At 42.5% G+C, this 22,381-nt stretch overlaps 1 protein-coding gene across 6 annotated transcripts in view; it reads left to right on the top strand.

The window, feature by feature from the left end:
• Positions 1-22,381, top strand: part of piezo2 (piezo type mechanosensitive ion channel component 2) — a 499,687-nt gene that overhangs the window by 387,314 nt on the left and 89,992 nt on the right. For 3 of the 6 annotated variants that reach the window (XM_033019393.1, XM_033019394.1, XM_033019391.1), the window contains exons 17-21: positions 965-1,138; positions 3,219-3,260; positions 10,169-10,305; positions 13,259-13,422; positions 20,886-21,062. In XM_033019393.1, coding sequence (XP_032875284.1) covers positions 965-1,138; positions 3,219-3,260; positions 10,169-10,305; positions 13,259-13,422; positions 20,886-21,062 — 694 coding nt within the window. The remainder of the gene's footprint in view (positions 1-964; positions 1,139-3,218; positions 3,261-10,168; positions 10,306-13,258; positions 13,423-20,885; positions 21,063-22,381) is intronic. The other 3 variants (XM_033019396.1, XM_033019395.1, XM_033019392.1) reach the window with 1 other exon arrangement.

The raw sequence follows: 22,381 nt of genomic DNA, 5'->3' as shown, positions 1-22,381 counted from the left end.
GTTTTGGCACATTGGCCTTCATCAGTCAGAATACTGAGTTTGGAAGTTGAGAGGTCATGTTGCAGTTATATAAGATGTTGGTGAGGTCACATTTAGAATATTGAGTTCAATTCTGGGCACCATGTTATAGGAAAATATATTCTCCAGCTTAAAAGGGTACAGAGAAGATTTACGGGAATGTTGCCAGGGCTCAAGAGTCTGAACTATAGGGAGAGTTTGGGTAGGCTGGGACTCTATTCCTTGGAGCGCAGGAGGTTGAGGGGTGATTTTATAGAGGTGTATAAAATCATGAGAGGCGCAGTACAGAGTGTCTTGCCCAGAACAGGGGAATCGAGGACCAGAGGACATAGGTTTAAGGTGAAGGGGAAAAGGGTGGTGGGTGAATGGAACGAGCTGCCAGAGGAGGTAGATGAGGCAGGGTCTATCGCAGCGCTTAAGAAACAGTTGAACAGGTACATGGATAGGACAGGTTTGGAAGGATATGGGCCAAACGCAGGCAGGTGGGACTAGTGTAGCTGGGACATGTCGGCTGGTGTGGGCAAGATGGGCCGAAGGGCCTGTTTCTACGCTGTATGACTCTATGACCATCCCCGGAAGTGCGTTCCAGGTACTCACCACCCTCTGTGTAAAAAACTTGCCCTATACATCTCCTTTAAACTTTGCCCCTTTCACCCTAAGGTTGTGAGGGAATTTAGGGATGTGTAATAAATGCTGGTGTGACCAGTAACACCTACAACCCATTGTGGAAAAAGCAAACAAGTTGTGAAAAACAGCTGGTGCAGGTTACAAACAGGATTAGGACTAAAAAAAGATCAAATCAATTACATTTGTTACTCTGTACATGTAAAATACAAACAGTGGTGTCTTGCATTGAAAATTAGCAATTGGAACAGAAATTTAAATGTATCCAAAACTGATACACAGCCCTTTCCGGACTAAATATATAATTGTTCTTTGTTTAAAGGTTGAAGGATCTTGGACTAGAGAAGTTCACTGTAGCAGATCTGTTCACCAGCATTTTCATCCCCACATCTTTCTTGCTTGTGTGTATCTTGCACCTTCATTATTTTCATGATCGCTTTCTGGAACTCACTGACCTAAAAGCAGTGACTAGCAAACAGGAGAGCACTATCTACAGGTGAGAAACATTCTTTAATATGTTGTCAAATTATGCTTTGAAAGTGAGTCATGACATCTATTCCCCTGCGATCTTGATATGTGACGTGTGCCTTGAATTATTGTGAATGTACAAGTAGTTCTACTATTACCTGGTAGGTACACAAAATGCTGGAGAAACTCAGCGGGTGCAGCAGCATCTATGGAGCGAAGGAAATAGACGACGTTTCGGGCCGAAACCCTTCTTCAGACTGATAGGGGGTGGGGGGGGGGGGGAGAAGGAAGGAAAAAGGGAGGATGAGGAGCCCGAGGGCGGGGGGATGGGAGGAGACAGCTCGAGGGTTAAGGAAGGGGAGGAGACAGTAAAGGCTAGCAAAACTGGGAGAATACTGGGAATTCAATTCAAATTGGGAGAATTGTCTACTCTACTATTACCTGGTAGCTGGATTCTTAAGAAATATTGTATTCTGGAAAATCGCATTATTAAAAGTATTGTGGCAAATGGAAATATGGGGTTAGGAGCTAGCGAGTTTCAGACTCGCAATAACAAGGTTTTTTTCCCCCAGGATTTTCAAAAATAAAGATATTTTTAATAGCTGTAAGTTTATTTTAGTTATTGCAAGCTGCAAAGACTGAAGGCTCTATGTTGGATTGTTTTATAGAGTATCATTGCAATAGAAGCGATTGATGGTCAATTTCAATGGCTTCCTGTGGTGAAAGTGACAGCCTGTGTTCTTAAAGGACAATGGTGTCTGATTACTGCAAGGACGTTCGATGGAAACAGTTTTCTTTTCCCAAGACTGAAATTTTTCCAAGACAGCTTTTTTTATGCTTGTCAGTTTCCAAAGCAACTCTTAAATGGTTTTCTAGCCTTCGATGGAAATCACATTATAACCAATTAGGCCAATGTAATATATATTTTGTTCCCTAATTTATCAATCACATATCCAATTAGTGTTATAGAAACACACACTTAGCAGAATCACCAGTATCTGAAATTGGTTATACAATATTTTGTGATTGGCTACTGTAAATGTTAACATATTAAAAATTAGAACAATGAAACATTATTAAATCCTCTTGATATCTTATATGCTAACTTTAGTTAATAGAAATACAAATACAATATTATCCAATGAAATTAGAATTTATCTTTCAGAGAGCTATTATTCAAGATCCTCTAGTTACAAGATAGCCTAAGTCGTTATAGTGAATAGGAATCCATTTAATTTAGACTATCGCCTCATCTAAGTGTTGAATACTACATATTAACATGAGAGAAAGGGCGGAATATTATGTTTTGAGAAAGTAATTAACCATCTTATCAGGTTAAGAATCTTTAGTTGTTCTATATTGAGAATGCCGTATTCGGATAAGTATTCACTTTCTGTTGTTTAATTTTATTCTTTGAATGCAGCTCCGTATCAGCTTGATAAATCATATGCTCTCATTTCCCTGGTCAATTATATCAATCGGGGAATCGTGGTTTGGTTTGGCTTTCTCCTTTCATCTTCCACTCATCCCATGAGTTCATTAGCAGAGGGGTGCACAGGCGACCCTCTCTGGGTCCACTAGAGCATTTGCAAAGGAAGACCTCCAAGGAGTAATTGGAAGCGTTGATACCCCTGGCGTCAACATTGGAGTAATTGATTGGGGTGCTGATTGGGGATGATCAGCCATGATCACATTGAATGGCGGTGCTGGCTCGAAGGGCCAAATGGCCTACACCTGCACCTATTGTCTATTGGAAAAGTTGACACTCTTTATAAAAATTATAAAGTTGGTAATAATTCGGAGCCGGTTTAACGGATATGTTTGTTATAATAGCAGGAGATTTTAATGTTGTATTTTTGGAATGTGTTCCTCAACTAAATACAATTGTTCATTTCTATTATAACCTGCCTTACTTTTGCTAATTGTTATCATTTTCCATTGCTTCTGTGGTAACTTTAAACCTGCATTTAACTGTGTGTGCTGTGCTGTACTGGGTAATTGTAGTGTCTGTGGATTCTTATCACTCTGTCTTTCTCTCTCTCCCTCTCTCTCTCTCCCTCTTCTTTCTCCTTGTCCATTCATGTGCTTCCCACCACTCAATTTTCCAGCCATGCCAAAGTTAATGGTCGTGTTTATCTATTAGTGAATAGGTGGGTACCGTCGGTAATGACAGAAGTCCATTGCATTTGTTTGATTTGCCATATATTACAGCATGCAAGTCACACCTTTATTTCAGAACCGCTTCTGCAATAGAATCACAATGAATTGCACAATGTTATTTATTGCATCCCTGAATGTAGATATTGTGAGGTGCTAGCCTGATGTAATGGTAATGTTAATATGCCTTAAAATATTACTTTTTTAACCAAAGTGTTATCATTATGACCTCCATATCTGAAGGTTTGTACTTACTACTTTATCTGATGTAGACACAGAACCTTTTTCCCAGGGGAGAAATGTTAAAAACTAGAGGGCATAGCTTTAAGGTGAGAGAGTCAAAGTTTAAAGGAGATGTGTGGGACGTTTTTATTACACCTCTAAAGTGTGGGTGCTGGAGGGGTGGTGGTAGATCCAGATATGATAATGGCATTTAAAAGGCTTTAGGACAGGCACATGGATGTGCAAGAAATAGAGGGATATGGATCACGTGCAGGCAGAGGAGATTAATTTAACTTGACATTATATTCCCAATGGACATTGTGGGCTGAAGGGCCCGTTCCTTTGCTGTACTGTTGAATGCTCTATGTTCTAATTGTCTCAGCCTATACAGTCAATGTTAATTCTTACATAGTATAAACACAAATGAGACTTGCTTTGACCAATAAAGGCTTAGATATTTGTTGGTTTTAGAGTCATAGAATCATACAGCATGAAAACAGGCCTTTCGGCCCAACTCACACACACTGACCAACATGTCCCAACGCCACTTGTCCCACCTGCCTACCTTTGGCCTATATTCCTCCAAACCTATCCTATCCATGTACCTGTCTAAATGTTTCTTAAACATTGTGATAGTACCAGCCTCAACTACCTCCTCTGGCAGCTCATTCCAAATACCTACCATCCTTTGTATAAAAAAGATACCCCTCAGGTTCCTTTTAAATCCCCCCCCCCCCCTCCCCCTCCCCCCTCCCCCTTCCCCCCCCCCCCCCCCCCCACCTCCCCCCCCCCCCCTAGACCAATCTATTTGTCTCATGATCTTGTACACCTATATTGATAACCTCTCCTCTTGCACTCCAAGTAATAAAGGTCAAGCCAGCTCAACCTCTCCCTGTAGCTCTTCCTTTCCAGCTTAACAATATATTTCCTATAATAAGGTGGTCAAAACTGAACACAGTACTCTAAATGAGGCCTCAACAAAGTCTTGTATAACTGCAGCATGACCTCTCAACTTCTATACTCAATACACTGATTGATGAAAGCCAATGTGCCAAAAGCCTTCTTGACCATCCTAACTTCTTGTGATGTCATTTTCAAACAAAAATGTACCTGCACTACGAGATATTTCTGCTCTACAGCATTCCCCAGAGCCCTGCCATTCACTGTGTAGGTCCTGCCCTTGTTTGACTTCCCAAATTGCAACACCTCACACCTATCTGCATTAGCCCACTTCCTTAGCCCACCTGCCCAACAGATCAAGATCTTGCTGCAATTTTTGCCAACCATCTACAATACCACCCACTTTACTGAAAATTTGCAAACTTACTAATCATGCCTTGTACATTCTCATCCAAATGATTTTGTTATAGATGTCAAACAGCAATAAGCCCAGCGAACCCTGAGTCACAGTCGATCCTGACTGTACGGAGTTTGTACGTTCTCTCTCTGACCCCTTGGGTTTTCTCTGCGTGCCCTGGTTTCCGCCCACACTCCAAAGACGTACAGGTTTGTAGGTTAATTGGCTTCAGTAAAAATTGTAAATTGTCCCTAGTGTGTGGGATAGTACTAATGTAAGGGAGCTAATGCTGGTCGGCGTGGTCTCATCGGGCTGAATGGCCTGTTTCCATGCTGTATCTCTAATGTTTAAAATAAAGTCTAAAATCTAGGGGTGAAACAGGCTTAGCAGTCTAGATAGCTTGCTCCTGCTCCTATTTTTTATTAACCAACATATAATACTCACTCATTTTAAAAGGTTCATAAAAATCCAAGGATAGCAGAAATGTTATTAATTAAATGCGGCTTGGCTAACATCTCTTTGTGAGGATATTCTTTATTAGGATTAAGAATTACTAGTTCATTGGTGTGTATTTTTTGAGTTTGAGTTTAGTTTATTGTCACGTGTAGTCAGCGGAAATATAATGCATTATTATAATCGAGCTATCCACTGTGTACAGATACATGATAAAGGGGAATAGAGTCATAGAGTGATATAGTGTGGAAACAGGCCCTTCGGCCCAACTTGCCCACACTGGCCGAAGTGTCCCAGCTACACTAATCCCACCTGCCTGCATTTGATCCATATCCCTCAAAACCTGTCCTATCCGTGTACCTGTTTAACTGCTTCTTAAACGTTGGGATAGTCCCAGTCTCAACTATCTCCTCTGGCAGCTTGTTCCATACACCTACCACCCTTTGTGTGAAAAAGTTACCCCTCAGATTCCTATTAAATCTTTTCCCCTTCGCCTTGAACCTATGTCCTCTGGTCCTCGATTCCCCTACTCTGGGCAAGAGATGCTGTGCATCAACCCGATCTATTCCTCTCATGATTTTGTACACCTCTATAAGATCACCCCTCATCCTCCTATGCTCCAAGGAATAGAGACCCAGCCTACTCAACCTCTCCCTATAGCTCAGACCCTCTAGTCCTGGCAACATCCTCGTAAATCTTCTCTTAACCCTTTCAAGCTTGACAATATCTTTCCTATAACACGGTGCCTAGAACTGAACACAATACTTTAAATGCTGTCTCACCAATGTCTTATACAACTGCAACATGACCTCCCAACCTCTATACTCAATATAGACACAAAAAGCTGAGTAACTCAGCGGGACAGGCAGCATCTCTGGAGAGGAGGAATGGGTGACGTTTCGTGGTAAGACCCTTCTTCAGACTGGGTATTCTATACTCAATACTCTGACTGATGAAGGCCAATGTGCCAAAAGTATTTTTGACCACCTTATCTACCTGCGACTCGACCTTCAAGGAACCCTGCACCTGTACTCCAAGATCCCTCTGCTCCACTCTCCAGAAGCCTGCCATTTACTGTGTAGGTCCTGCCCTTGTTCGACATCCCAAAATGCAACACCTCACATTTCACTATATTAAATCCAACAACCATTCCACAGTCGGCCTGGCCAATCGAACCAGATCCTGCTGCAATCTTTCACAATCATCTTCACAATCTGCAAAACCACTCACTTTTGTATCAACTTGCTAATCTTTCCCTTTATGTTCTCAACCAAATCATTGATGTAGATGACAAACAGTAAGGGGGCCCAGCACTGAACCCTGAGGCACACCACTAGTCACAGTCCTCCAGTCCGGGAAGCAACCATAACCATATAACCATATAACAATTACACCACAGAAACAGGCCATCTCGACCCTTCTAGTCCGTGCCGAACACGTATCTCCCCTAGTCCCATACACCTGCGCTCAGACCATAACCCTCCATTCCTTTCCCGTCCATATAACTATCCAATTTATTTTTAAATGATAAAAACGAACCTGCCTCCACCACCTTCCCTGGAAGCTCATTCCACACAGCCACCACTCTCTGAGTAAAGATGTTCCCCCTCATGTTACCTCTAAACTTCTGTCCCTTAATTCTCAAGTCATGTCCTCTTGTTTGAATCTTCCCTACTCTCAGTGGGAAAAGCTTATCCACGTCAACTCTGTCTATCCCTCTCATCATTTTAAAGACCTCTATCGTCCCCCCTTAGCCTTCTGCGCTCCAAAGAATAAAGCCCTAACTTGTTCAACCTATCTCTGTAACTTAGTTGCTGAAACCCAGGCAACATTCTAGTAAATCTCCTCTGTACTCTCTCTATTTTGTTGACATCTTTCCTATAATTAGGCGACCAAAATTGTACACCATACTCCAGAATTGGCCTCACCAATGCCTTGTACAATTTTAACATTACATCCCAACTTCTATACTCAATGCTCTGATTTATAAAGGCCAGCACACCAAAAGCTTTCTTTACCACCCTATCTACATGAGATTCCACTTTCAGGGAACTGTGCACAGTTATTCCCAGATCCCTCTGTTCACCTGCATTCTTCAATTCCCTACCATTTACCATGTACGTCCTATTTTGATTTGTCCTGCCAAGATGTAACACCTCACACTTATCAGCATTAAACTCCATCTGCCATCTTTCAGCCCCCTCTTCCAACTGGCATAAATCTCTCTGTAGACTTTGAAAATCTACTTCATTATCCACAACCCCACCTATCTTAGTATCATCTGCATACTTACTAATCCAATTTACCACACCATCATCCAGATCATTGATGTACATGACAAACAACAGTGGACCCAACACAGATCCCTGTGGCACCCCACTAGTCACTGGCCTCCAACCTTCCACCATCACCCTCTGCTTCCTTCCATGGAGCCAATTTGCTAACCATTCAGCTCTCTGAGCTTGGATCTCATGCGATCTAACCTTCCTGAGCAGCTTACCATGCGGAACCTTGTCGGGGATCCTGCCCTGATCGACCTGTTTGGTCATGTCTTCAAAAAAATCAATCAGATTTGTGAGACACGACCTCCCACGTACAAAACCATGCTGACAATTACTAATCAGCCCTTGCCCATCCAAATGCCTGTATAACCTAACCATCAGAATACTCTCTAGTAACTTTCCACCTACAGATGTTAAACTCACCCGCCTATAGTTCCCAACATTTTCACTGCAGCACTTCTTGTAACGAGGCACAACATTTTTCACCCTCCAGTCTTCCGGGACCTCTCCTGTATTTAAGGACGACTCATGAATTTCAACCAGGGTTCCCGCAATATCCTCGGATATATCTGATCAGACCCTGGAGATTTGTTTACCTTCATACACGATACAGTACTTCTTCGAAGGTAACACTGACTGCTCTGAAGACACTTCCATTGACTGCCCCAAGTTCCTCCATCCTACTGTCTTTCTCCTTGGTAAATACAGAGGAGAAATACACATTGAGGACCTTGCCTATATCCTGTGCCGCTTTGATTCCTGAGAGGTCCCACTCTCTCTCTAGTTATCCTTTTCCCCCTTATGTATATATAAATAACGTGAATAATGTTTAGTGCATAAGCCCAGCAAGGTCCGACCAAATACAGTCCAAGGGTCTCCAATGAGATAGATAGTAGTTCAAGACTGCCTCTAGCTGTTGATAGGATGGCTCAGTTGCCTGATAACAGCTGGGAAGAAACTGTCCCAGAATCTGGAGGTGTAGGTGTGCGTTTTCACGCTTCTATACCTCTTGCCTGATTGGAGAGGGGAAAAAAGGGAGTGGCAAGAGTAGTTCTCTCTGGTCAGTAGCATTATAAGTTGTGAGTGTACTAGCACCAATGCCTTCAATGAAACATGCGTGAGAACTGGTAACAATAATGCATTGATGCTCTCACCCCATTTTGGTGCCAGCAACCATAGAAGAATGCCTCCTAATACTATGTACTGCCATTGGAGAGGGTCCAGAAGAGGTTTACAAGAATTATCCCGGGGATAATTGGGTTAACATATGATGAGTGTTTGACGGCACTGGGCCTGTACTCGCTGCAGTTTAAAAGGATGAGCGGGTACCTCATTGAAACTTACCGTATAGGAAAAGCCTGGATAGAGTGGATATGGAGAGGATGTTTCCACTAGTGGGAGCGTCTTGGACCAGAGGCCATAGCCTCAGAATAAAAGGATGTACCTTTAGAAAGGAGATGAGGAGGAATTTATTTTGTAAGATGGTCATGAATCGTGGAATTCATTGCCACAGACGGCTGTGCAGGCCCAAGTCAATTGATATTTTTAAGTTGCAGATTGATAGATTCTTGATTAGTGCGGGTGTTAGGGGTTATGGGGAGAAGGCAGGAGATTGTGGTTGAGAGGGAAAGATAGATCAGCCATGATTGAATGGTGGAGTAGACTTGATGGTCCGAAGGGTTTAATTCTGCTCCTATCACTTATGAACATTAACCAATGTTTTTGGTGTATATAGTCATGTGTACCAAGATACAATTAAAAGCTATTGTTAAGGTTAAGGTAAAGTTGTATCATTGATCTATGCTGCCACCGTGTATAGCTTGTGGAGAGAGCGCATGATTTAAGCTTCGTTCCAAAGCATGCAAGTTGCTTTCACTTTGTAAAATATGCCCATCTGCTGCTAGCAAGTAAGTATTTTGTCATTTCCAATTTCAACAAACAGAATCATTATATAAAATATGTACCTCTAACCCAACGATGGCAGCACAGATTGAAACAAACCTCAAATCTGGAATGGCAATTGCTGTGTGAATGCAACAATATTTTGCAAAGGTCAACACTGAATGAAGAGGATTGCATGTCCTGTCTAGAAATGCACGTTGCTTTAGCACTGAATCAAAAATTGACAGCGGCGTGAAGCAGTTAACCGCGTACGGGGAAGATAGTAAACTGTGTGTGTGGCTAGATGCAGATCTTTTCTTTTGTATTATTCTTTCCATAACGCGCTGTACTCATCTTCTTTTTCTTCCTGTGTGAATTACTCTGTACAGAATCAAGCTATACATGTCAAATCGACAGAATGCGTAAGTCTTCCCAAAGACATGAAATGCTTGCTCTCACTTGTCACCATTTCATGCTCTCAGCTTAAACTATGACAATTTTCTCCCTCGGGGAAAATGTCAAGTTTAGGCTTGAATCATAATCTTGAAGCAGCAATTATAATGCGTAGCTGTTTTAGACAGTTACTTCATGTGCCAAACATGTTATTCTACTAACTCTACCATGCTCATATGGAGAAACTGCGTCAAAATAAACCCAACTAGAATAAATTGCTTGACATTCTGTGACAAGACATCCCTGAACTTAATCCTGCTAGGGCCACAACTTGCACTTAACATCTTCCTAACAGCCTGATATCTACCAACAGGCTGGTGAATCAGGACGGGAGTCTCCCTGACATCGGCATGATGAATATTAACACCAGTTCTCAGAAAGAGGAAAGAACAGAGGATAAAAAGCCAGAGGGTGAAGAGGCAGAGGAGGAGGAGGAGGAAGATTCCAGAGGTGATTGATTTTATCTTCCTTGCAGAAAGACTTAAGGCATTCTCTGTCTTCAGGCGGTTTGGAGATACAATCCTGGTAATTGTTCCAGTTGTATCTGTTGGCAGATAATGGAGACGACACAAGAAATTGCAGATGCTGGAATCTTGAGCAAAACACAAGTGCGGTAGGATCTCAGCAGGTCAGGCAGCACTCGTGGAGGAAATGGACATGCGACTTTTCAGCTGGGGACCCTTCTTCAGAAGCTACATCTATCTTACGAAGAGTCTCGACCCGAAACATCACCTATTCACTTTCTCCAAAGCTGCTGCTTGACCCGCTGAGTTACTCCAGTTTTTTGTGTCTATCTTCTGAATAACACTTATATTTAGTATGATTGTGCCTAATGTATAGAAGGATTGTCACTGAACTGTATGAAAAGGAAAAAAAAATTCACTGTACCTTAATACATATGACAATAAAGTACCATTGGAATCTGAAGTCTGGAGAAGGGCCCCAACCCAAAACATCGCCTGTTCATTCCTTCCTGAACCTGAGGAAGGATCCTGATCCAAAACATCACCTGTTCATTCCCTCTCCAGATGCTGCATGATCCACTGAGTTTCTTCAGCGCTTTGAGTTTTGCAGAATGCACGGTGGCACAATAGACTGGCTGCCTTCCAGCACCAGAGACCCGGGTGCTGTCTGTGTGGAATTTGTACGTTCTCCCTGTGACCGCGTGGGTTTTCTCTGGGTGCTCTAGTTTCCTCCCGCACTACAAAGCATCCAGGGTTTGTAGGTTATTTGGCTTTGTAAATGATCCCTAGTATATAGGATAGTGCCAGTGTATGGGGTGATCGTTGATTGGCACGGATTTGGTGGGCCCAATGGCCTGCTTCTAAAGTCTATGGTCACTGATAAGTAAATCCAAGTGAAGAGACATGATTTGAAAATCAAATCAACTACTGATCCTGGAAATTTGTAATAAAAATATAAAATACTGGAGTAACTATAAATCTGACAGAACTACAAAAGGAGAAACAGTTAATATTTAAGGTCTGGGACCCATGTTAGTACAGGTGAGTCGAGAGAAAAAAAGTTTGTTTCAATAGAACAGAAGGTGAGAGATTATATTTTTAAGGTGGAGATTGACAGATTCTTGATTAATTTGGGCGTCAGGGCTTGTGAGGAGAAGGCAGGAGAATGGGGTGGGGAGGGAAAGATAAATCAGGCAGAGTAGACTTGATGGGCCAAATGACCTAATCCTGCTCCTAGAATTTATGAACGTATGAGGAATGTGTAGAATACAGAGAAAATTGCTGAAAAGGGTAAAGTGGGAAATTACCAGAACGTGGAAGCTTTTGGGTCCGTGTGTTACTTTGTAAATGGCTAGGTTGTCCAATCTGCCAGCAGCCCAGACAAATTGGCATTATTAGTTGAGTGGTATTCATGTGCAAAATCACAAGTAATTTATGAACATTTAGAATGAATTGCTATAAACCTCCTGTGGAAGTTCACCCTCTCTATAAACCTTCACAATACAAACATTTTCATCATTGTGGTCATATCCTGTATTTATATTATGAGAAAATGAATGTATATCGCATGCCTCAAACATTGAGTAGGGTTTACTGCTCTGTGGAAGTTCACCCTCTCTATAAACCTTCACAATACAAACATTTTCATCATTGTGGTCATATCCTGTATTTATATTATGAGAAAAGGAATGTATATCGCATGCCTCAAACATTGAGTAGGGTTTACTGCTCTGACAATGGCCATTTAATCCCATTGAGGGGCACTTGGGTGAGGAATTGTTGCCTCCTGTTGCGGAGGGGGGGGGGGGTTAGGAGCGGGTTGGGGGGGGGGGGGTTAAAGTATCATTGCACGGTGAACGCACACCAAGTCTGGTTCCTCTCAAATCACTGTAATATTGGTTGCAAGCAAGAGTGCAGTGGGTCCCTGAGGATTTGTGCATCAAACGGTGTGTTAAATCACCATCAGCACAGGTCCTGGTGAGGCAACCTAGAGAACCAGAAAATGGGCAGGTGGTCTCTCAACACCATCCTGCAATCCACATGAATGAGCTGAAGTGTACATTGAACGGACAACTTTTATACGATGGAATTATATAAAAGGACAAAATTTCACCCAAAATGTCACCTATCCATGTTCTCCAGACATTCCTCTCCTGCTGTGTTTAGTCCAGCACTGTGTATCCTATTCACTCAGACAGTGGTGGATATATGGAACAAGGTGCCAGAGGAGATAGATGAGGCAGGTATTATAATAACATTTTAAAGACACTTGGACAGGTGGTTGGATAAGAATGATCTAGAGGGATATGGACAAAACACAGGCAAACAGGACCAACTCAGGCATCTAGGTTGGCAAGATGCTTGGTTATCTCTATAAATGGGGGCAGCACAGTGGCACAGCGGCGGAGTTGCTGCCTCACAGCGCCAGAGACCCGGGTTCGATCCTCACTATGGGTCCTGTCTGTACGGAGTTTGTATGTTCTCCCTGCGATCGCATGGATTTTCTCCGGGTGCTCCAGTTTCTTCCCACACTCCAAAGATGTATAGGTTGTAGGTTAATTGGCTTCGGTAAAATCGTGTATCATCCCTAGTGTGTAGGATAATATGAGGTGTATGGGGGTGATTGTTGGTCAGCGCTGACACAATGAGGTGAAGGGCCTGTTTCTGCGCTGTATCTCTAACGCTGTATCTGTAAAGTCTAAAGGTATGGATGAGTTGGGCTGAAGGGCCTGTTTCCACTATGTATGGCTATGTGCTCCTAACTACCTACCTAAATCCCTTTGTTTTGGGATGTATCTGTACTGGATCTCCATGTTTGGAGACTTGCATGCCAAAACATTATGGTTTCAATGGTAATTAATAGCCGAGCAGTTGTTCTAATTTTTCAGAAATAATTTCTCCCGGATAATGAAATAGTTTTCTTTTTCCCGTCCATTTAGAGGAAAAAACAAATAAATGGCACCTGGTAATTGACAGGCTGACTGTGCTGTTCCTGAAATTTATGGAGACTTTCCACAAACTACAAATAATGGCATGGTGGATTTTGGAACTGCACATTATCAAAATTGTGTCATTTTACATTATTTGGATTACATTGAAAGAGGTAAGTATGAAACCAAAATTAACATTTCATGAAGCCCAAATGTATTTGACATTAAAATCACACATGTAAAACCTGGATGTTGGAGACTGTATTGCTGGAATAATTGATTTTCACTGCATGGAAGGCTAAATGTAGTCAACACATCATAATTCACACTGCTGTTTATTACTCTTTAATATTTGTAATGGCTTTGGATTTTCACTACCGTGCCAATAGAACAGCTTCATTTCTTACATTGTACTGCTCAATCTACTCCGAAAACACTGGCAAATTCAGACGGCAGATTTGACCACTCAAAACCTACCTCAGTTCAGTTCAGTTCAGTTTTATTTGTCATATGTAGGTTAACACAGGGTCAACGGTACAATGGAATGACAAGACAACGGGTCACCTCAGCAATGATATTACAAGGAAAAAAATAAGATAAAATAAGATAAGATAAAAGTGAAATTGGTAGGTAAAAGACAATAATAAATAAAATAATCAACATATATGATGTGTTTATGAGTTCAGAAGCCTGATGGCCTGATGGTGAAAACTGTTCTTAAGTCTGGTGGTACGTGCAGCCATGCTCCTGTATCGTCTGCCTGACGGTAACAAGGAGAACAGTCTGCGTGCTGGGTGGCTGTGGTCCTTGATGATACTTTGTGCCTTCCGCAGGCACCGCCAGTGGAAAATGTCCTGAATGGCTGGGAGACAGTTGCCAGTGATGTGCTGTGCCGCCTTCACCGCTCTCTGTCGTGATTTGCGGCTGTGGGCAGAACAGTTCCCGTACCAGATTGTGATGCAGCCCATCAGCAGACTCTCGATGGTGCATCTGTAGAGGTTTGTGAGAATGCTGGCGTTCTTGCCAAACTTCCTCAGTCTGCTCAGGAAAAAGAGCCGCGTGTGGGCTTTCTTTGTTATTGTGTCCGTGTGCAGTATCCAAGAGAGGTCCTCAGTGATGTGCACACCGAGGGACTTGAAGCTGCTGACCCTTTCAACCTCAGCATCACCGATGTGGATGGGGAGGTGTCCACTCTGCTGCTGTCTCCTGTAGACCACGATCATCTCTTTAGTTTTGCTGACATTGAGAGAGGTTATTTTCCTGGCACCAGTGCCTTTACCTCCTATCTTTAGGCCTTCTCATTGTCTGTGTTGAGGCCCTAGATGATCATGTCGTCAGCAAACTTCAGGATGATGTTTGAGCTGTACTTAGCAGTACAATCGTGCGGGAACAGGGAGTACAGGAGAGGACTGAGCACACAGCCCTGTGGTGTGCCTGTGTTGAGGATCAGTGAGGATTCTCACCACCTGGGGCCTGCCCGTCAGGAAGTCGAATATCCAGCCACAGATGGTCTCCAGTCCAAGATTAAGGAGCTTGGGGATGAGTTTTGGGGACGAGTTTTCACCTCTTTGGCTGCCTGTTCTGATATCTCCACAAGTTGCAGCAAGAAATAATTTCATCGTTCCAATGATGTACATATGACAATGAAACACTCTTGATTTGACTCTTGATGCCTGGAAATAGTCATAGTCTTATAGCGTGGAAAAGAGCCCTTCGGCCCAACTTGCCCACACTGACCAACAGGTCCCATCTGCACTAGACCCACCTGCCTGCATTTAGCCCATATCCCTCTAAACCTGTCCGATCCATGTACCTGTCTAAATGTTTCTTAAACATTGCGATAGTACCTGCCTAAACTTGGTCCACCGGCAGTTCGTTTCATACACCCTCAGATTCCCATTAAATCTTCCCCCCTCACCTTCAACCTATGCCCTCTGGTTCTCAATTCCCCTACGCTAGGCAAGAAACTCTGTCGGTTTAGCTGATCTAGTTCTCTCATGATCCTATACACATATATACGATCATGTCTCATCCTCCTGCGCTCAAAATCTTGGCTTCATAAAATTCCTCTAAATGCCTTGATAAAACATTGCTGTACTAGAGGTGTTACATGAATGTATGCTGTTATTGTGCTTGTTGGTACTCATGGTTACATTATAACCATTCAACGTGACATTGCTCTACCAGTCACATGTAATTATGGGCTCCAGTAGCCTTAACTATAACAGTGAATGCCAGTAGCTTCAACCAACTACAAATTCTAATCATTATAGCCGAGCCTACAATTCTGATTCCCTATGTATGATTGTGTCTTGTTGGGGGCGCAGATTTGTATTTTCTCCACTGATAAAGACAATAAGACCATTAAACATGGGATCAGAATTAGGCCATCCAACCCATCGAGTGTACCTCACCATTCAATCATGGCTTATCTATCATTCCCTCTGAACCCCATTCTCTTGCCTTCTCCCTGTAACCATTGATGTGCTTGCAAATCAAGAATCTATGAATCTCTGCTTTAAATATACCCAAGGACTTGGCCTCCACAACCATCTGTGGAGATAAATTCCACAGATTCACCACCCTCTGGCTAAAGAAATTCCTCCACATTTCCATTCTAAAGGTACTTACTTTTATTTGGAGGCTGAGTCCTCTGGTCCTGGAGTCCCCTCTACTGAAAACATCCTCTCCACATCCATCCGATCTAGGCCTTTCATTCCCCAAACTGCATCCAATGCAAGTACAACAAACATGTAATTTTATATCGAAGTCACGTGAGTGACTACGTGAAGAGCCCGCCAGTCCGCATGCACGTCAATACGTCAAACGCATGGCGCATGGACTGGCTTGGGGGAATGTCGGTTCCTCCAGCGGTAAGTTTGAAAAACCTCTCAGGTAAGTGCAAACTTGCTCTGGGTGTGTTCGGTATACTTTATTTTTTCAACAAGTCTCTAGGTTTGATTATGGAAAAACCTAGGACCAAACCAAGACGGGCCGCGGTAAAACCGGCAGCGGAAGACCGCGGTAGTGCGAGAAGCCGGCGGCCGTCCATTTCTACCCCAGAGTAGCTGGCAACTCCGGTCTGCTCAGCTACCTCAGAATTGGTTCCTATAGGAAGCAGCTTGGCAACCCCGAAAGGGGGTAAAGCCAAAGCTAAAACTATGAGGCAAGTCCTATTGGACGATTCAGGCCAGGAGGATACTGCTCCCACATCCATGTCGGATGTGTTAGGCCGTTTGGCTCAGATGGAGCATCTTATGGAGAAGATGCTAGCACACAATATGTTCTGTGTTCCGAAGTCATACTCAGGCAGTTTAATTCAAAGGCCTGCTGCAGCTCCTGGTTCAGGGTTGCTAATTTGGCTAGAAGCATCAGCTACCTCACTTCCCACCAGCTGAAAGAAGTGACCATGGTGGATACGGCTGCGAAATATCCCAGTCCGGAAAATTGTCCAACCTTAAATGTGCCCTTAGTTAACGCCTCTATTTGGGATTATATTGGGGCCAATACAAAATCCAAAGAACTGAAGCTTCAAAGGATCCTGAGGCTATTGTCCGCATGGATCACGGCCTTTGCTAGGTCAATTGATGACGTTCAATTGTCCGAAGTTCAGCAGGATGCTATGGCACTGCTGTGCAACGCTCATTTTGAAATGAACTGTTTCCGGAAAGACGCCATCAAACCAGAACTGAATCCAAGGTTCGCACATCTATGCAAGGCCAGCAACATTCAGCTTCCAGAATTCCTCTTCGGAGAAGACTTGAATAAACAGGTCAAGGCATGAGGAGTCAAATGCTGCTGGCATGATCAAAGCATCTTTTATGAGCAAGATTCCCCTCCTCCAGCGTCAGCACCCCTAGGCCTCTACCAGCAAGAAGCGGTCTTCTGAGACCAGTGGGAATTCCAGATTTGTCCACAGGTCTTTTTTAGGCCAAGGCCCATCCCGCCCATCCTGGAAGATGCAGCAGCCTCATGTCCCAACAGCTCAACCTTTCAGAGCGAGGGGGGAAATAAGAACCAAAATTAAGGTCTGCTGGGCCTGGTGTCAAACCACCTGTAACATTTGAGGTAGGTGGGTCTGGTTCTATCAGTCACATGGAGTGTGCGGAGGAATTTCAAGTCGGTGGCAGGTTAAGTTTGTTCTTGCATGAATGGCGTAAGATAACTTCAGATCCGCTTATATTGCACAGTATAAAGGGTTTCAAAATTTAGTTTTTGCCTAACTCATTTCCACCCACACAAGATACGCCGAGTCGGTTGTATACTTGCTCCAAACTAGAGTCTTTGGATATGCAAGCAGAAATACACGCATTGCACAAAAAAGGAGTAATTGCGAGATCAATTTATGATAAAGATCAATACATCTCTAATATATTATCCAGGGTGAAGAGAGATGGTGGATGCCATATCATCCTTGATTTGGCAAAATTCAACTCATATGTGCAGTATAGGCATTTTAAAATGGAAAATATCCTTACTGCTAAGCAACTAATTTCCAAGGGCTGTTTTATGGCATGCATCGATCTCATGGATGCATATTACTCGATTCACAAGGATCACCGGAGATATCTGAAGTTTAGCTGGATGGAGCAGCTGTGGCAGTTTAAAGTGTTACCTAATGGTTTAAGCTTAGCTCCTCGGTTATTTACCAAACTGCTTAAACCAGTGCTCGGCTTGCTTAAAGCTAAAGGGCATATTATTATGGGCTATATAGATGATATTCTGATCATCGGAAGAACACTGCATTTGGCAAAACTAGCTGTTTCAGCTGCCAAGCTCATTTTTGAGAAATTGGGGTTTATCATCCATCCAGCAAAATCCAGATTGATACCAACGAGGTCTATTGACTATTTAGGGTTTACTATCAACTCAGTGGAAATGTCTGTGACCCTGCCCATGGGGGAAAAACTAAATTTAATGGAAGCTTGTTATAATCTTGTGATTACAGAAGAGCCATCTATTCGCCAGGTGGCTATAGAGTATTTGGCAAAATAGTGGCTGCCTTTCCAGCCGCTCGGTTAGGGCCTTTGCATTATCAAAATCTGGAGCATGCAAAGGATCAGGCAATTAGACTCCACAAAGGTCATTTCGACAGACCTATGCTGTTGTTGCCTAAATCTAAAGCAGAGTTACAATGGTGGATGACCAATATTCAACATTGCTCCGTCGGGGTTTTGTCTAGTAAACCTATAATAACACTGCAGAGTGATGCAAGTGCACTGGGATGGGGAGCTACTAACACCATCTCTAGTTGCTGTGGCAGATGGAACATGAACGAGTTACCATTTCGCCGTAAATATGGTATCAATTACCTGGAAATGCTCGGGGCATTTTATGCTTTGAAGGCTTATTGTGGGAAGCTACATGATGTGCATGTTGGACTTCAAATCGATAACACTCCGGCTGTGGCATATATTAATCACATGGGTGGAAACAAATCAATATCCTGTGATAATTTAGCTAATCTCATTTGGAATTGGTGTATAAACAGGAGAATTTGGATCTCAGCTGCTTACTTGCCGGGTTGATTTAATGTGGTGGCAGATACTAGATCTCATAAATTCAATGATCACACTGAGTGGATGTTAGATCAAAAAGTATATAACAACATTATTGCTCGTTATGGAACACCTGATATTGATTTGTTCGCCTCCAGGCTTAATCACCAATTACCAAGATATGTAGCATGGGAGCCAGACCCAGGGGCGGAGGCTATAGATGCATTCTCTATAGATTGGGGGGGGGGGGGGAATGTTCTTCTATGCTTTCCCTGCATTCTGCCTCGTTGGACGATGCTTGCAAAAAATCATGCAAGACTTCGCATCGGGTATTTTAGTAGTGCCTAACTGGCCTACACAGCCATGGTTCCCTTTACTGTTAGGAGTATTAACAGAACCACCTATGGTTGTTCATAGACATAAATATTTGCTTATTCAACCCGTTTCTCGGGAACCTCAGATTCTGCAAATTAACAGGTTGATTCTGTCATGTAGCGGAACATGACAGAATCAACCTGTTCATTTGCAGAATCTGAGAAGACCTTTCTTGGGGCTCGGATTATCCAACATAATCACTGCAGCTTGTGGGACGGCACTAAGAAGCAGTACATCTCATACATTAAACAATGGGAAGACTTTTGTGTCAATACGCATATAAGTTACTTTACGGCAGATATAGCCGATGTGTTGGAATTTCTTCCAACCTTATATTTTAACAAAAAATTGAGTTATAGCGCTATTAACTGCTCGTAGTGCTTTGTCGTCATATTTGCTGCTGGGATCTGGACACCATTCTGTCGGCTCTCACCCATTGGTATCCAAATTTATGAGGGGTATTTTTAACGAAAACCCTCCTAGGCCCAGATATCTGGAAGTATGGAACATTAATATAGTATTAATGTTGTTTTGCAGTTGGACACCAGCTGCATCTTTATCTTTGGCCCAGCTCACCCATAAATTAGTCATGCTCATGCCGCTTGTTGCAGCACAACGAGTCCAGTCGTTACAGAAATGAAGGCTGGATAAGGCAGTTATATCCAATAATAAGGTAACCTTTTATATAGATGAGCTAATTCAGCAAAGTAGATCAGGTGCATTAGGATTTAGGTTGGAGCTCTTGGTGTATCCACCAGATCGCAGGTTATGTATCGTTACATATATTAAAGAATACATAAAGGTTACAAAAGACCTTTGAGGCAGCGATCTGGCTGTCTTCGTCAGTCATAAAAAACCACATAGAAGGGTAATGGTGCAGACCATTTCTAGATGGTTAAGAGGCGTATTAGCATTTGCAGGAGTAGACACTGATGTATTTAAATCTCACTCTACCAGGGCTGCAGCCACGTCGGCAGCGAAAAATTTGGAAGTCCCACTGGATCACATCCTTGCGACAGCGGGATGGGCGAATGAGCTAACTTTTCAAACATTTTATAATAAACCTATTACCAGGCCTGGTTTACTTGCTAGCAAAATTTTAAGTTCTGTTAATTAAATCAATTGTTTATCCCTGATATGAAGGGACTATATTTTCCATTAAAGCATGGACATGTTTAAAGTTAACATCATGTTTCAATGAAGTATGTTTCTTCAGCCATTTCTGGTCAACTGGGGCAGTGTGTCTGCAGGAAACTGGTTCACTGCATGAAACCACAGAGCTTTGAAGTCTTCGCGTAGTCACTCACATGACTTCGATATAAAATAGAAAGATTAAACGAGAACTTACCGTTTGAAGTTTGATCTTTATTTTATGAGAAGTTGAAGTGAGGGAATACGTGCCCTCCACTCCCAACCCTACTTCTCATAAAGTTCATTCGGTAGTTCTTAGGTCGTTAATCTCCCTATTGCTTAGGTCAGCAACAATTCTGTGGTTTCATACAACTGCTCTAAAGTTTGACGCTTATGCGGACTGGCGGGCTCTTCGCGTATTCCCTCACTTCAACTTCTCATAAAATAAAGATCAAACTTCAAACGGTAAGTTCTCGTTAAATCTTTCTAGTTAAACTGGCAAAATAAATTCCTCCGCGTTTCTTTAAGGTAAATAAATCATATTGTTTCCATGTGTATTCTACTGTTTGATCTGCATTGTCAAAGTGTGCAAGGCTGATCTGAGTATATATACTCTTACAATATTCCTACAGGTTTCCCTTCTGAATTACGTCTTCCTAATCTCGTGGGCCTTTGCTTTGCCTTACGTGAAGTTACGTCCATTGGCATCGAGTGTCTGTACAGTCATGACCTGCATAATCATTGTGTGCAAAATGTTCTATCAATTGTCATCTGTTCAACCTGAAAACTACTCCTCTAACTGTACAATTGTGAGTATGTTATTTAAACTTCAATTGCAAGTTTAGTTTAGTTTTGTTTAGAGATACAGCGTGGTAACAGGCCGTTCGACCACCGAGTCCGTGCCATCCAGCGATCCCCGCACATTAACACCATACTACACACACTAGGGACAAATTTACAATTTTATCAAGACAATTAACCTACAGATCTATATGTCTTTAGAGTGTGAGAGGAAACCGGAACTCCACGCTGGTCATGGGGAGAACATACAAACTCCGTACAGACAGCACCCGTAGTCAGGATCAAACCTGGGATTCTGGCGCTGTGAGGCAGCAACTCTACCACTGCGCCACCATGCCGCCCACTAATTATTAAGCGCTCACTAATTATTAAGAATGCAAAATAATATAATAGCCCTGCATTAATGGCCTCCCATTCCTAATCTAATGTGTCCTTAAGACCACATTTTGGTTGAACAAGAACAAAATATTAGGTTTGTGAAAAGTAGCTTTCTGATGTGATGATAAAGTCAGGGCTGGTTTTCATGAGTCTTGCACCAGTCGCTGATGGAAACACACGCAGTCACAGGGTGAACATGCAAACTCCACACAGACAGCACTCGAAGTCAGGATCGAACCCGGGTCTCTGGCACTGTGAGCAGCAAATCTACCAGCTATATCACCCTTTAACATTGTCATACTGATTGAGAAGAGGCATTCCTGGAGTAATATTACTGTGTGGCAGGTCAGGAGATCCAGAACAGAGACGTAATCTTAGGGCTAGCGAAATCAAGGGATATGGGGAGAAGGCAGGAATGCGGTACTGATTGTGGATGATCAGCCATGATCACATTGAATTGCTGTGCTGGCTCGAAGGGTTGAATGGCCTACTCCTGCACCTATTGTCTATGTAGCTATGTATCTAACCTGACATTTGAGACAGGTTTTGATGGCTTTTTTGTTTAGGATTTAGAGATGACGAACAGTTGCCGTATCAGCAAAGTTAGAAACCCATAAACAATGTAATAAAAAGATAGCTTGCACAGACTTGTCCTTAGTCTAATTCCCATTGTTTTGTCCTGACTGCTCCAAGTTTAATTTTGTAATTTGGATGATAATTTTTCAAGGTTAATAACAACCAATTAGCTGCAATTTTTTTCAATCCAACAATAAGAACAAATTCATTTTTCCCAAATAACTTGTGCTGTGTTAAATGGGATATTTAAGAATTTCTCTCCTGCTAAAATATTTTAAATGCTTTTTGAAATATAGCATATTATCATCAGGCATGCAATTTTTCTAAGCCCTTGAACCTAGAATTTTTAAATATATAATTTGATATTCTCTAT

This window comes from Amblyraja radiata, chromosome 4, assembly GCF_010909765.2.
Source record: "Amblyraja radiata isolate CabotCenter1 chromosome 4, sAmbRad1.1.pri, whole genome shotgun sequence".
NCBI classification, from domain to species: domain Eukaryota; kingdom Metazoa; phylum Chordata; class Chondrichthyes; order Rajiformes; family Rajidae; genus Amblyraja; species Amblyraja radiata.
Note: the sequence above shows the minus strand (reverse complement) of the source record. Positions and strands in the feature narration are given on the sequence as shown.